The 13,688-nt window shown below is 53.4% G+C and overlaps 2 protein-coding genes across 9 annotated transcripts in view; both read right to left on the reverse strand.

Moving 5' to 3' along the window:
- LOC107323557 (tyrosine-protein phosphatase non-receptor type 11-like) overlaps positions 1-4,273 on the reverse strand; it is a 24,837-nt gene extending 20,564 nt beyond the window's left edge. Inside the window, exon 1 of the mRNA XM_015882798.1 lies at positions 4,170-4,273. Coding sequence (XP_015738284.1) covers positions 4,170-4,183 — 14 coding nt within the window. The 5' untranslated portion in view covers positions 4,184-4,273. The remainder of the gene's footprint in view (positions 1-4,169) is intronic.
- A 2,355-nt stretch (positions 4,274-6,628) lies between these two features.
- AGRN (agrin) overlaps positions 6,629-13,688 on the reverse strand; it is a 60,038-nt gene continuing 52,978 nt past the window's right edge. For 4 of the 8 annotated variants that reach the window (XM_032448728.1, XM_032448730.1, XM_032448729.1 and 1 more), the window contains 8 exons: positions 13,535-13,651; positions 13,194-13,383; positions 12,778-12,865; positions 12,444-12,467; positions 11,263-11,295; positions 10,222-10,446; positions 9,738-9,841; positions 6,629-9,202 (listed from right to left, as the gene is read on the reverse strand). In XM_032448728.1, coding sequence (XP_032304619.1) covers positions 9,045-9,202; positions 9,738-9,841; positions 10,222-10,446; positions 11,263-11,295; positions 12,444-12,467; positions 12,778-12,865; positions 13,194-13,383; positions 13,535-13,651 — 939 coding nt within the window. In that variant the 3' untranslated portion in view covers positions 6,629-9,044. The remainder of the gene's footprint in view (positions 9,203-9,737; positions 9,842-10,221; positions 10,447-11,262; positions 11,296-12,443; positions 12,468-12,777; positions 12,866-13,193; positions 13,384-13,534; positions 13,652-13,688) is intronic. The other 4 variants (XM_015882680.2, XM_015882686.2, XM_015882681.2 and 1 more) reach the window with 1 other exon arrangement.

A 13,688-nucleotide genomic window follows, 5' to 3' on the forward strand; every position in this document is an offset into this window, starting at 1 on the left:
CTCAAGCACCCAGATCCAAGCTATGGGAAAACCAACGTGCTCCATTCAGCCAGGAGTGAGAAAAGGCTCCTTGTTTGGATCATTACAATAGGAAAAGACCTAAGATCACCCAAGCCCAACCCACCCAACCATGCCCACATCCCTCAGTGCCCCATTACACGTCTCTGTTCAACCTCCAAGGCAACCCAAGGAGTTCTCACTCCTCATTCAACAGGTTCCTCCCCAGGTACCAAAAAGAAGGTCAAGGCAATGAGGAAGAAAGGCAAGAGCAGAGCTTAGGGAAGAAGAACCAGGTGACAGCTTCATCCTGGCTTCCCCACTTGGCACCAAGGTTGCTCCATTCCCACCACGACATCACGCGTGCTTTTGCTGAGCCCAGAAATCCTCAGCTTTCAGGATTATATAACCTGGAGAGCTAATTAAAAACCAGGAGGTCTATTTCGGACCTGGGCAGGGTGTCAAGATGAAAATATAGCCCATAACAGGCCCACGTCCCCTTTGAAGAGTCGCCAAGGCTATTTTTTACCTTGATACATCATGAAGAATTGAAGGGAGAAAAAAAACACCGGGGTTATATTTAGAATTTAATCAGTGGCGGGGCTCGTTACACTTCTTAGAGAGGAGACCGATGGAAATAGTTCAGGAGGGTGGGAGGAAGGATGGGGGAGAACAACAACAACGAAACACCCTCACTTCTAAGAAAACCAAACAATTAATAAACAAACCAAGGCCAAAACCAGCCTTGGAATCCACCTTACATGGAAAGGATGTGGTTCAGAGGTACGAAGGGGGCTCAGTCTGCTCAGCCCCCATCAGCTCTCAGCTCTCCCACCAGCTCAGTGCCAGGAGGGATGGAAATGGGGGGATATGAGCATGGACCAAAGCCTTGTCACCCTGCAAAGGAAGGGGACCAACCACCTCCACCAGCCCTCAGCCCCAGCATGGATGGAGCAGCAGTTCCCTTTGATTGTCATCTGGAACCTCCAGCTGACCAAAAAGGGAACTTTCAAACCTATTGTTTTGTAGAGAGGAAGGAAAAAAAAACAACAAAAACAAAACCACAAATAGAAAATCCCAACACGTTCACTGTGGCACTGCAAGCGAGAGCTGCAGCTTGCAGCCCTGAAAGGAAACCCAATGGGCAGCATGGACATGGTTGTGCAGGGGGTATGCAAGGCTGTGTGCCTTTTCCCATTGCCTTTCCCCATTGCTCGGTGCCTTTTCTCCCAGGCCAGCCAGCAGCCTGCAGATCAGCTTGCATTTCAATAGGGAAGATGAAGAACAGAGGCCTGGCAGCGTGCAGCCAGCTGGTGTGCAGGAAGCCTTGGGCAGACACTTGCCATGACATGGGCTCATTGCCTGATAATGCAATCAGGACAGCCACAGCGAGGCCCAGCCCAGCAGAAAGCTCAGCTCACCCCCTTCCTCCCCCCACTGCTGCTTTCAGCACTGAGATAAGCAGAATTGCTCCATGCTGAGCTACCCCAGCCCTCAGCTCCTGCATAGGGACAGCAGGGTTCACTGCTGAAGCTTGCCTTGCATGCACACTGCTGCACCAGGGGATGTTCTGCTCCAGGATGGAGGCACCAGGACCATCCCATCCCAGCAGCAAGACACAGCATGGGAACATCTGCAGGTGGATGCAGAAAACCTCGTCTACCAGATCCCAAACTCACAACCACACCATAGCAGACCACCTGCTGCAAACTGGAACACAGCAGCACCCCCTGCAAGCAACGGAGACCTTTGGAAAGCACTGTGGATACAACAGCAGCAGGAGTTATTTGCACAAACTGAATGCATATACAGGAAAGGCACAGTTCCTGCTTTCCAGCTTGGGTTAATGTGAAGAATTTCCTCCTTCCCCTCAGCCCTGTGCAGGAAGCCTGTGAGCACAGCAGCCCCATCATCTGATTCGGCCCGTCCTACGCGTGCTTCCTGGAGCACAGCACGGGGCTATGGGAGCTGTGTTCATCCCTCCCAGTGCATCCCATGGGGCAGAGGTGCCCGAGTGCTGCTTCTACCCCCAATGCTGCCAAAGCAATGGGATAATTCCATACTGACAGAAGGGAAACAGTGCTTGCAGAGCCACACGTGTGCACACCTGGAATGCCCAGCAGCTCCTGGTGCACAAAGCTGCCATTCATCCCATCCCTGGGAAGAGCCACCTCCAAGGAACCCAGTAATTCAAACCTCATTGGAAGGAGCTGTGAGCAGCTCCAGAACCGCAGAGGAAGCTCACATCGAGCCTTCAGGAGCTGGAACACTGGCTTCCCCACTGCAGACGGCGAGGAATTCTGCTTGGCAGGCCACAGGAGATACAGCTGCATCCCAGGAACGTGTTCCAGGGCTGAGAGCACCACGTTTGTCTTGGGACCGTAACAAGAACAGCTCGCTGCCCTGGGGAAGCCACGGGATGCTGGAAAATCACCCAGGGCCCGATCCAAAGCCCTTTCCTTGGCAATAGCAGCTCTGCTTCTCTGAGCTGAGCCATTAACTGTTCTTACTCCCTTGCTGGAAAAGGGATGGGAATCAGAATGTTTGTGCTTCCTGCACCAGGAATCACCACCTCCCTCCTGCACCCAAAGGCCAAAGTAAGCAGCTCTTGCAAATACTTCAGCTTCATATTGACATTTGCAGTCAGGGCAGGAAGCATTGTGTTTTCTCACTGGTAATGGCAGCAGATGATGGAGGCTGGGCAGCATGAAAGGCTTTTGGGATGCAGTTGATGTGCAACCACAGTATCAGGGCTGAGGAGCAGGGACCTCACAGCATAGGCACCACCAAGCAGCCAACCCAGGGCAACCCCTGTTTGGAGGCAGATGCCAGACAGTGGCATTTCTTCATTTCCTCCAGATTTTTCCTTCCTCCCAGCCACAGCATCCCAGAAAACCAGGCCCTGCAGACAAGGGCAAGGCACGCACCAGCTGCCATCCAACCCATGCTCCAGATGCTGATGGCATCACTGCAACAGGACTTGGTTATCCCTCACATCACCCACCAAGACATCACAGCAAGGCCCTGAGAAGGCCATAAGGAGGGGATAGTCACAGCAAACTGCGCACCCAGGCTCACAGCAGCTCCACACCATCCATCAACTTACTAATGCCAAAGTGCCCTTGATTCCAAGGGATCCTATGAGAACCTGGAGGAAAGGATGGAGGTGCAACACTGACAGTGCACAAAGGACAGGTAGGAGCTCAGAGGGAGCACCTGGATTCAACCAGAGTGAGAATGTCATCATCTAGATGCAGGAAGATTCCATCCCAATAGGGTTGGTACACTATGTGATGTTGATGGGAGAAAGGACCCCAGCAGTGCTGCAGACCCATGGGCAGCACATTCAGCATGTGGGTGGGAGGAACAGGGGAAACAGATGATAGCAACAGCACAGGAGCTGCTCCACACAACTCCAACCCCTCGATAGATCAGGGATGCTCCCAAAACACCACTCAGCACCTGTTGCATCCAGAGCTGGATGGCAGAGAGACCCTAAAATCCCATAAATCAGCCAAGACCTTGAATCACAGCACGGTATAGATGTGTATGAAGAGGACCTGAGGTTATCAGATGTACCAGAGACTCATGACCTGCCCACATCCCATCCCACCTCCAAACGAGCACTCCCTGCCTGTAACCGACCCTCATTGCAAGGTGCCCATCAGCTCTACTCCCATTCCACCGACCCCGCGATAGGGGCTCTCCAAAACACAACTGACTTCAGGCAGCAAAACCAGCTCCTTCAGGTCACCTCTTATGGCAAAGGGGCAATGGAGGAGACCACAAAGCGGGTGGGTGGGTGCCCGTGCCAAAGGCAGAGCAGGGAAGGAGGAAGCGGGGAGTGATGCCCTCGTGCTCTATGGGCTCCTGCTGCCACAACAGAAAGGAGAGAGAAGCTGCGAAACAGAAGAGGAGCCGACACGGTTCCGGATGATCCGAGTGTCTCATTGCAAACTCCCTACCAGCAAAACAACCCCAAAGTCAGTCGGCAAGTTCGTTCCCACCATCCCGCAGCTCCAGCCCTGCAACACCGCGCATTACAAGGCAACGGCACGCGGGACAGGGGCTGAAGAAGGGAGAAAAAGCCTCATATGGGGCAGCAAAGCCTCATCCCCCAGCACCGACCCCCAACCCACCCGGCAATAAGGGGGATGAAGCGGAACCCTTACCTGCGGGAGGTCATGGCTCCGCACGGCTCCGCACCGACTGCCGAGCTGCCACCGCACCCGGCGGGCGGGGAGCCCCGCAAGCGGGGAAACCCCTCCCAATGACATCACGGTGTCCCCGCCCCCTTTAACCAGGCCTACAAGCTTTGACCACCCCCCCCCTTTTTATTTGACCACCCCCCCTTTTTATTTGACCACCCCCCCTTTTTATTTGACCACCCCCCCTTTTTATTTGACCACCCCTTGAGCCGCAGTTCGAGCTCCGCGCTCGTTTGGGGCCGAACCCATCAATGATAAAGAACTGCTGGCCATATTTAATCCCCACTGATAGCTCCCCTATTCCAAGGGGTGCTTCTCCCCCTTCCCCCCCCACCCCCCCAGCCCCGTGGTGTTGCACCCATCACAACATCCCAATTTGAGTGGGGTTGTGCCCCGTTTTGCCGTCGGAAAAAGCCCATTTGGGGTCTTGGAGGAGCTCGTGTCAAATAACTTGGCATCCTTTCTCAACAAAAAGCCAGCGACCAACCCAAACGAATGCCCTGAATCTGGCACCTCCCATGAATGCAGGGTGAGGAAACAAAGCCAGCTGTCCCCTCCCGCCTCCCCCCCCCCCCCCCCCAGCCCTCTCAACGGTGGCAAAAATAGCACTTTTATAACTATAATAAGACTCAGCAAATTCTATGTCTATTCGGGGAATACCCGGCGGCTGGCAGAGCAGCAGCTCACGGCTCAACGGGGTCACACAGATGCGCTGCAGGGCAACAGGGGCCAAGCAGCGATCCCAGTAACAATGAGCCCTGTGCCCTCCTTCCTCATCCCCTCTCCCCCCACCCAGGATGCAGTGGCTGCCCCAGCACTGAGAGTGCACTGTGAGGGACCACACTGTGGCTTCTGTGCTTGTGAGATGGTTGTGACCCCCATCTTCCCCCCCTGCTCCATCCCCTGCTCTGTCTCAGTTGGAGGTTTTCATGCTGGTTCTGTAAGGTTCAATGCTGCTGGAGTGGGGATCAGTTCTGTAGGGCAGGAGAAAGCTCTCTTGGAGCCCTGTGTCATAGAAATAAGAGTGTGGCTCAAGCTGTCTAGAACACCATGGGTGCCCCAACCCTGGGGGTACCCAAGCCCAGGCTGGATGGGGCAGCATGGTGTGGTGGTGGGCACTCAGCCCACAGAAGGGTTTGGGACTGGGTGGGCTGTAAGGTCTCTTCCAACCCCAGCCATCCTGTGATCCTATGGAAGGGAGCTTAAAGGTACCCAGTACCCGGGTTTGTCCTGGGAACAAAAATCCCTTTAAAACCACAACAGTGGAGCACCCAGTGCTGCTCAAAGCCATCTTTGCTTCCCACCTGACCCCAGGTATCCATTGGCACCCAAGTCCCCTCACTCCCATTACAGGCTGGGGGTTGGCTGGGGGGCTGCCATAGGCACAACCAAGCCCTTCCCCTGAGTCACGCTTGCTGCCTGCCCAAGCGTGCCCCCAACGCGGCTCTTCCCCTTCTTTCCTTCCCTCTTTCCACTCACAAAGTGTTTTTTTTTTTCCAGCATGTAGTTTAAAAAAGAATAAAAAAAAACAACAAAAAACCCAACACATCCAGCTGTCAGAGCTCAGCTTTTCATTCTGGCCAAGACAATGACAGCTTTTTCTCCTATTGCTTTGCAGCGAGCTGGCGGAGAGCCCGTGAAAGAGGTAGTGACTTTGCAAGCCCATGCCTGTTGTAGCATAATAAGGTCATTGTCAAGAAGACGCGGCACCGGGAGGCTGATCTTGAGCAAAACATGGCCCCAGTTGTGCGTTGTGCAACCCCTGTGGCTGCTCCAACAGTGGCCCCATTGTTTCCTATTGTGAGGCCGCGGCGTCTCGTTATCCAGTGCAGAGCTGGCTCATGTAGGGCTGGTGCAGACCCTGCTCCATCACGCAGCGTTGCTGGGTGTCAGAAGGATGGGACGTGATGAGTGAGTTGCCTCCTGAATGGCACAACACAATGTTCTCAGTTCACAATGCTCTGATGAGCTCTTGGCTGAATAGAACTCTTCCCTATCAGTAGCCTTCTCTTGTAGAACAGCTCAATGTGGAAAGGCTTAGGGAGGAAGATCCATTTGGAGCAGGATACCAGGTTCTGGAACATCCCCAACCACATCCCGACCTTCCATGGCTCCTACTTTGGAGATGAGGAACTGTTGCCCCAGGTGAGATGCACATTGTGGCAGTATGGTGCCAATGGGATGCAAAGCCACTGCTGAAACTGCTGCCTGAGAGGAGGTGATGGCAAAGAAATGGATTGCATTGAGAAGAGCTGAAACAAAGACACCAAGTCTTCCTGCTCCAAGTATGAGGTTGGCATCCATAGGAAGACATACATACCCACATGAGCCACTATGGGAGAGCTCGGTTGGATTCCATCCAGGAGATAAATGGAAACCAGCGAGCAGCAGAAAGAATAAGAAAGCAACAGGCCCCTTAAAAACATACTTCATCGTTTTCAAACTTTATTTCATGGTGATCGACGAAAGACACAAGTTAGTAATGGTTACATCATGCTGCTCCTCTACTGTGCATTGCCCTTCAGAATCCATACAGCAGTTCACAACGGTCAGTTAATTCACCCTATAAATGAAGCCACGTGGACATTATTTATTCAAAAGAAAAAAGAAAAAGAAAATCCAAACCTCAACATCGTTATTTTTTGTCCTTGTACGCGTGTTATAAACGCTATTAAAAAGAAAGCCAAGGTTGAGTGTGCGGCCCCTTGGGGAGCACTGCAGAACCTGACCCAGGCTTGACAATGAGGACACAACGTCCTGTTTTAAGGCATTTCCAAGCCCCAGCAAAAGCAGACAGAGTTCTTGTTGCGTTTCTTTTTTCTTCTTTCTTTCTTTCCTTTATTTTTGCAGTGACCCTGGCTTCATTTCAGTGGTGTTCTGGAAATTAAGCAGCTTCCTCCATGGTGCTCTTTCCCATTGGAGCTGGCACGCTCCCCTCATTGGAAGCCCATACCCCAACACAGCCATCACCCCCAGGACCCACACATTACATACAGCAGCCACTCAACGCACATTGTTGCCACGCACACTAACACTGGAGCCTCATCTTCCCACAGTCTTCCCTGAAATACATAACTATTGGCTTTATAGGGACATGACAACAGACCAAGCATTGAATTCCAGGGGTTGGGGTAGGCAGTGGGGTTCTTCCTTGCCTGGGCCAGAAGCAAAAAGCAGCCCAAGATGTTTGCCATGGTGCTCTTCCCATTCATTAGGTCCTTCTTGTGGCTGGAAGCTCAGTGCTCACAAAGAGCATTTTGGATGGATACACCAGAAGGTGAGAAAGGAATCAGTGCAAAACTGCAAACTGACGGCCCCTGGGATATCAGGGAACACCTGACAGCCAGCTGGACCCTTCCAACCCATTCTTCATGCTCCATAAGGCAACTGGCCACAAAGCATTGCCAGCTGCCTTCGCAGGGTGGGATGGGGACACCCAGTGGGGACAGATGCCATGTGGCAGCAGGGAGCTCTTCCCATGGAGAAGGAACCTGAGCGAGTCACAGCACTCAGAGCTGCAATCCCTTTGTTTTTGCTTCGGGGAGACCCAGTGTTTGCACACATCCATGCACACACACACACTCGCACACTGTGGCTGTGCAGCTGGCACTTTGCTTTCAAGACTCGAATGGAGGAAGACAACACCTCAAAGACAGTAAAGACAACACTTTAAACCCCCACCCCACCCCAGCTCTTTCATCCAGGCATTTGGCTCCCAGTCCTGCCCCATCCTGCTGGAGCCAATGCTGGTGGCTCTGATGGAAGAGCCCCCTCCCGTGTTGCGTCGGGTGCTGCAAAAGCTTGAAGACAAAGGTAAGACACCAGCTTAAAGAGATGCACTGCAACCGTCCTCATGGTAGATGGAGGGTAAGTTGTGCCAGGAGGCTGGAAAATGGATGTGGGTCAAGGCAGGAGAGTTCCAAGAGGTTTCTTTAAAGCAGAAGAGGACACAATCCCATACCCTCCCAGCCGGTGCTGGAAGGAGGGGACCCCCATCTCCCGAGGATGTGTTGCAAGTTGTCAGTGGTGTTTGGGGCACAGAAGCTCTTGGAAGAGCAGCCAGGGCAAGCAGGTGGTGAGGACAAGTCTGGGTCAACACAAAGCATGGAAATGAGGTTTCACAGCTGCTTCTGCATGTGTCCAAGAGGAGGAGGAGGAGGAGGAGAGCCAACAGAGACACCGACACTTCCCCCACCCAGCCCCTCTCAGTCCAGAAAACAGGCATTAAGACAACCAAAGAGCAATGCTTTTCTGCCTGCTCAGAGCAGACCTTGGTCTCTTCCAGTGCATGGCATCCCTGATTTAACAGAGCACAAAGGAGAAAAGCACTTGAGATCCTTACACACATAAATTATAGTGAGAGGAAGGGGGGGGAGGAGGGAGATGGGGTGAACACAGGGGCCTGAGATAGGTGAGTGGTGAACCCACAAAGGCCACAGGGCTTGCCAGCACCAGCACCCTTTATCCCCCCCCATGGTGTGAACGACAACCCAAGAACACAAGTAAGGAGGGGAAAAAATAAACAAACCCCAAAAGAAGCTTCAAGTAATGAGTGAGATTTACAACACGGGTGCAAATGGGGAAGTTCTTCTGTCACTTCTTGGAGACTTGGTTCAAGGTTTGTTCTTTGTTGCTGCTGCTCGATTAAAGAGTCTGACTGACCTGGATATATACTGCAACCGAACAAAATAACCCAACAGAAATGGTGGTTCCTCCCCTCCCTTTCCCCCCCCCATCCCCTCCCCCCAAAATATAAAAAGCAATAAGTTTACAAAAATAGAAAATAATTACAGCAATAGGCAGGAGGAAGGGAAGGTATAAGGAAGGGTCCCTGGGGGTCTATTTGGCTGAGCAGTGTAATATCGTGGGGTTGTTTAAAGCGTCCTCCACCAGATGCAGTTCTTGGCGGTCGACAATCACGTCCCTTATGCAGCCAATAAAGCCAGTGCTGTAGGCCTTGGGCAGCTTGTGAGCCACGCTGAGCCTCTCCATTCCCCCTGCAAGAGAGAGCAAGGATGTCAAAGGACATCAAAGGACATGGTGTTATACTCCAGCACCCTGCCCACCAGCATTGCATGCACATGCCTTACTCAGAAACCTCTTTCCTGGCCAGAATTTACTTTGTGTTAGGTTAGATGTTTGGAATAAATTTACTCAGAGGGTACAGAGGCAGCAGAACAGGTTGCTTGAATAAGCCGTGGTTGCCCCATCCTTGGAGGTGTTCAGGGCCTGGTTGGATGGGGGCATTGGGGCAGGCTGAGTTGGTGGGTAGCAACCCACACCATGGAGTGGGGTTGGGACTCAATGGTCTTTAAGATCCCTTCGAACCTAAGCCATTCTGTGATTCTATGTCTTCTCAGAGGCAAAGTGACATTATTTGGATGTGAAGTCTTTGTAGGATGGGTTAGATTTGAAGCCACCAGCTTAGAGCACAAAGAGATGCCTCCGGGAGGCCAAACTTGTCTGAAGCACCCAGATGCAAAGGCACTGCAAACACCCAGCATGGGGTTTTCACCCTTCCCAAGCCCTTACCCAGCCACAGGGCCCCATCCGTGTCCAGCTGTGTGGCACCCAGCGGTGAGGAACCAGTGATGGGAGCTTCATTGCCGACCTGCAGGGATCCTTCTCTCTGTACCCTGCTCCATCAGGGAGGGAAGGAAGGCTCAGAATTAAAACCCTTGGAGGAGACACCCAGGGCTGCCCCCAGCTGACCGCGGGCAGCAATCCGCGGCACGCCAACCACGCCGCGCTCGCCACTCCCTGACCGCCCAAATGTCAAACCTTCTGCTGGCCAAACTAAAAGGCACGAACCTTTCCTTTAGCCTTTCCCTTTGGCATTTCCCAGAATGGAGAATTTCCCAGGCGTGTCGCAGTACGCACCCCATTGCCCACATGCCTCTCCTCTATTCTTATCCAAGGACGGGAGTGACCCCTGGGGACCTCACTCTTGACCCTGCATCACCACTTGCCCATCCCAAAGTAGCCCACCCCGACCCCACTCTTTCCCCCTTCCCACCTGTATGCTTTGATGTGGGTCCAGTGGTTGGTGTTGATGGGGACTGTGGACCGGAGGATGACTGGCTTGGAGCCCAGGTCATACATCATCTGGACGAAGCCATCCACGATGGCAAGGGCGATGTAGTCAGATCGCTCCAGCCCCTTCCCACTCCACAGGATCAGGCCCTGGGTGGCTTCTGTTTTGATGCTCAGCTCGAAGTGGTTGGATTGCAAAGCCTTCTCGCTACGTCGGGAGAGCACAGAGCAGTGTTAAAACATGGCTATGAAAGCAACTGGTCCCCAACGCAGCTGCTGCTCCCAGCAAGGCCATCACCAGAGATAGATGGGGTCATCTGGGCTCTGGCACCTGAGCTTGCCCATAGAGGCAGCAAAACCCTCTCCATCCCAGACACAGCCTTTTTTCCAAGGGAGGAATGCTGGAAGGACAGTGTTTTCCCCACACGCTGCTGTTTCCATCCTTCTCATATAAAGTCACCATCCACCCTCCTGGGATGCTCCAAGACACGTGCACACAGACAGGACAACACAGACAGCCTTTTGTTTCCAAGGGACACCACACTCAGAGGGCTGGACAAGGGCAAAATGTCCATTGTGTTCTCAGGGTAGAACCACAGAATCATTGAGGTTGGGAAAGGCCTCTAAGATCCCCAACTCCGGCCCCAACCCACCTCACCATGCCCACTGACCATGGCCCTCAGTGCCACATCTCCATGGTTCTCAATAGGGACAGAGACTCTTCCACCTCCCTGGGCAGCTTGTACATGTGTCTCACCACTCTTTGGGAGAAGTTTTCCCCTAATACCCAACCTGTAGCTCTATTTCCCTTTCACCCATTGCAGAAAAGGCCTCAAGGAGCAAGGGACAGAGCTGCTGCTCGTCTACTGGAGCATCCTTTGTGTGTTTGCCCTCACCACCTGCAAAGCTGCATCCCTTAAAAATAAAAAGCCCAGAACACAGCATACAGAAGGAGCACAAAGACATGGACAAGCAGAGGCAGGGAGAGCAGAGCACGGGGCACAAGAAGCCTGGCATGACTCACCTGGGCTCGGCGGGGTAGTCCAATGCGTCGGGACTTAGATGCAGGAAGAAAGGGGAGCATGCAATAAGCACTAGGCAGCAGAGGAGACCCTGCCCTCCCACCCTACCCAGCCTCAGCAGTCCTTGGGCTGAGCTTCCACAAGCCAACATGACCAGTGTGCATCTTGCTGCTGTCCCAGAGCCCTGTCCCATCACAGCGATGCTCTCCTGGGTTGGGATTGCTTGTGTACCTCATACTAAAATACTGGGGTGTGCAGCCAGGCAGATAGGATGGGATAGTGGGGAACTGCTGGGGATGGGATGTTTTGGGGAAGGGACCTTCTGGGGAAGGCCCCATGCAAGGAGCACTTCATGGCCAGACACCTGCCAGCCTTTGGGATGGGGAATGGGAGCTGCACGGTCACGTAAGGCTGCTCTGAGTCAGCCTTGGGGCACTTGGGCGTGCACAGAGAAGGGGAAACCCAGGAGTACAGCTGTCTTGCTGGCACTCCTGGGTGCGTGAGGGGCTCCAGCTCCAGATATATGTACATATCACAAGGTATGTTCAAAACAAAATGTACGGGCATGTCATAGCCAGCAGAGCCCAAAGAAGCAACTGGAGTGCCAGTCCTGCCCGAGGCACACCCGATATCTGTCCGCAGGAAGGAGAAGTGACTTTTTATGGGCAACCCAACGAGCCTTTGAGCGAGAGCCGCTGCCAAATCCCAGCTGAGGGATTTGGGGAGAAGTGCTAAGCTCCCTTTGCAGGATGGGGCATGCACAGCCCAAACGGGCACAGGCTGGCTCAGGTGGGGAGGTGGCTGAGGATGGTGACCTTCCTCTTGCAGGTGCTGGGAGAGGCAAGACATGAAGGCAGCAGCTTCCTGCTCATCTGTAGGGATGTGGTTCATCAGTGCTGCTTGTCCACTTATTTTATTTCCATATTTAATACTTTGCTGCTGATGGAAGAGGCTGGTACTGGCACCTTTCCTGCTCTGCGCTCATCCCTTTGAACTAAAGCTAAATTGCAGCAAGCAACATCTGCCTGCAGCAAAGCCAAACAGCAGCCCTGGCCAGTCACCAGAGCTGTGCCATCCCTGCCATGGGCTGGGAGTGCCCACCCGTGGCAGCCCCAGGCAAATGTCCCCATGCCTGTCCCCATCCTGCCCCACGGGTGGGCTTGCAGGGGAGGGCTGTACTTACGCAGGGATCTCATTGCTCAGGTGGCTTGAAAACAAAGAAACAAGGACACTGAGAAGAGACGGACACAGACAGAGAGACAGACAACAAACAGAACGCAGACACTCACCCCAGGCAGGAATTTAGTGCAAGAGGAAATGGATGGAGCATAACATCAGTGTCACCCCACCCCTGTACCCAGACCTGACACTGGCATTGTGGGGAACCCCTCCATCAACAAGGCAGGGGCTGGAAGTGAAGGCTCACAGCCCCTCTTTGGATACTGCTTTTAGGCTTCTTTGCCCCTATCTCCCCAACTCCTTGTTTTGATCACAGCTCAGCTCCACAGCCAGGTTACCTCTTTGTCACAGCATTGTGGTACTCCATGTACGTCCTGCCATCAAATGCAATGGCCTCTGCATCTCCAGCTGCCTTCTCAATGATCACTGAAGGTGGGAAAAAGAAGAGCTGTCAGGCAACACAGCACAGCCTGTCCGTCCTTGGGGATCACAAAGATCCTCCTTTATCCAGGGCATTCACAAAGGAGGGAGGCAGGCATAAACAGTGAGTGTGGCCCAGCTTCTAGTATTGCAGCCAACTGACATGAAATCTGCAGCTTTTGTGGTTTCTTGGCTAAAGTCATGGAGGAACCCATGCTTGGTGATGGTCCTGACCTCCCATCTGCAGGACACTGCCAACCATCCAACACCCTGCACTTCCCCAGCACAATGAGAAGATGGATCTGGTTGGGGGTCCCTGCCATGACAGCCTCACCTTTCTCACAATGAGCCCCAGAGAAGCCCCTCTGGCAGGCACACTCATAGCTCTCCATCCGGGGGCTGCAGGTACCTCCGTTCTGGCATGGGTTGGGCTTTTGGGTGCAGGGATGGGCACGGAAGGGGGAGATTTCAACAGCGCTGCGGATGTGCTGCTCCTTCAGCAAGGGAACTCCTTTGATGGAGATCTGGAAGGTGGGAAAGGACAAAAGTCAGCCTTTGTAACCCATCACTATGAGCCCTGAGCCCCCACGTGTCCCTGTGACACGTCCTGGTGCACATGGACCCATGTGCTGGGGATGTCCTCATGGAGACTGGCACCTCTGGCACCAGGCTTACCCTCTGCACAGCTCCATTGAAGCTGGTGGAGATGGCTGCAGCTCGAGCCAGCTTGCTGAAATCAGGGGCTCCCCCAACATAGAATGGCTCCTTCAGGTTCAGGAAGGCGTGAGGCACCTGGCAATGAGGGGAGATGGAAGGAGATTCATTCAGG

The sequence above is a fragment of the Coturnix japonica genome, chromosome 21 (genome assembly GCF_001577835.2).
Source record: "Coturnix japonica isolate 7356 chromosome 21, Coturnix japonica 2.1, whole genome shotgun sequence".
Classification (NCBI taxonomy): Eukaryota; Metazoa; Chordata; class Aves; order Galliformes; family Phasianidae; genus Coturnix; species Coturnix japonica.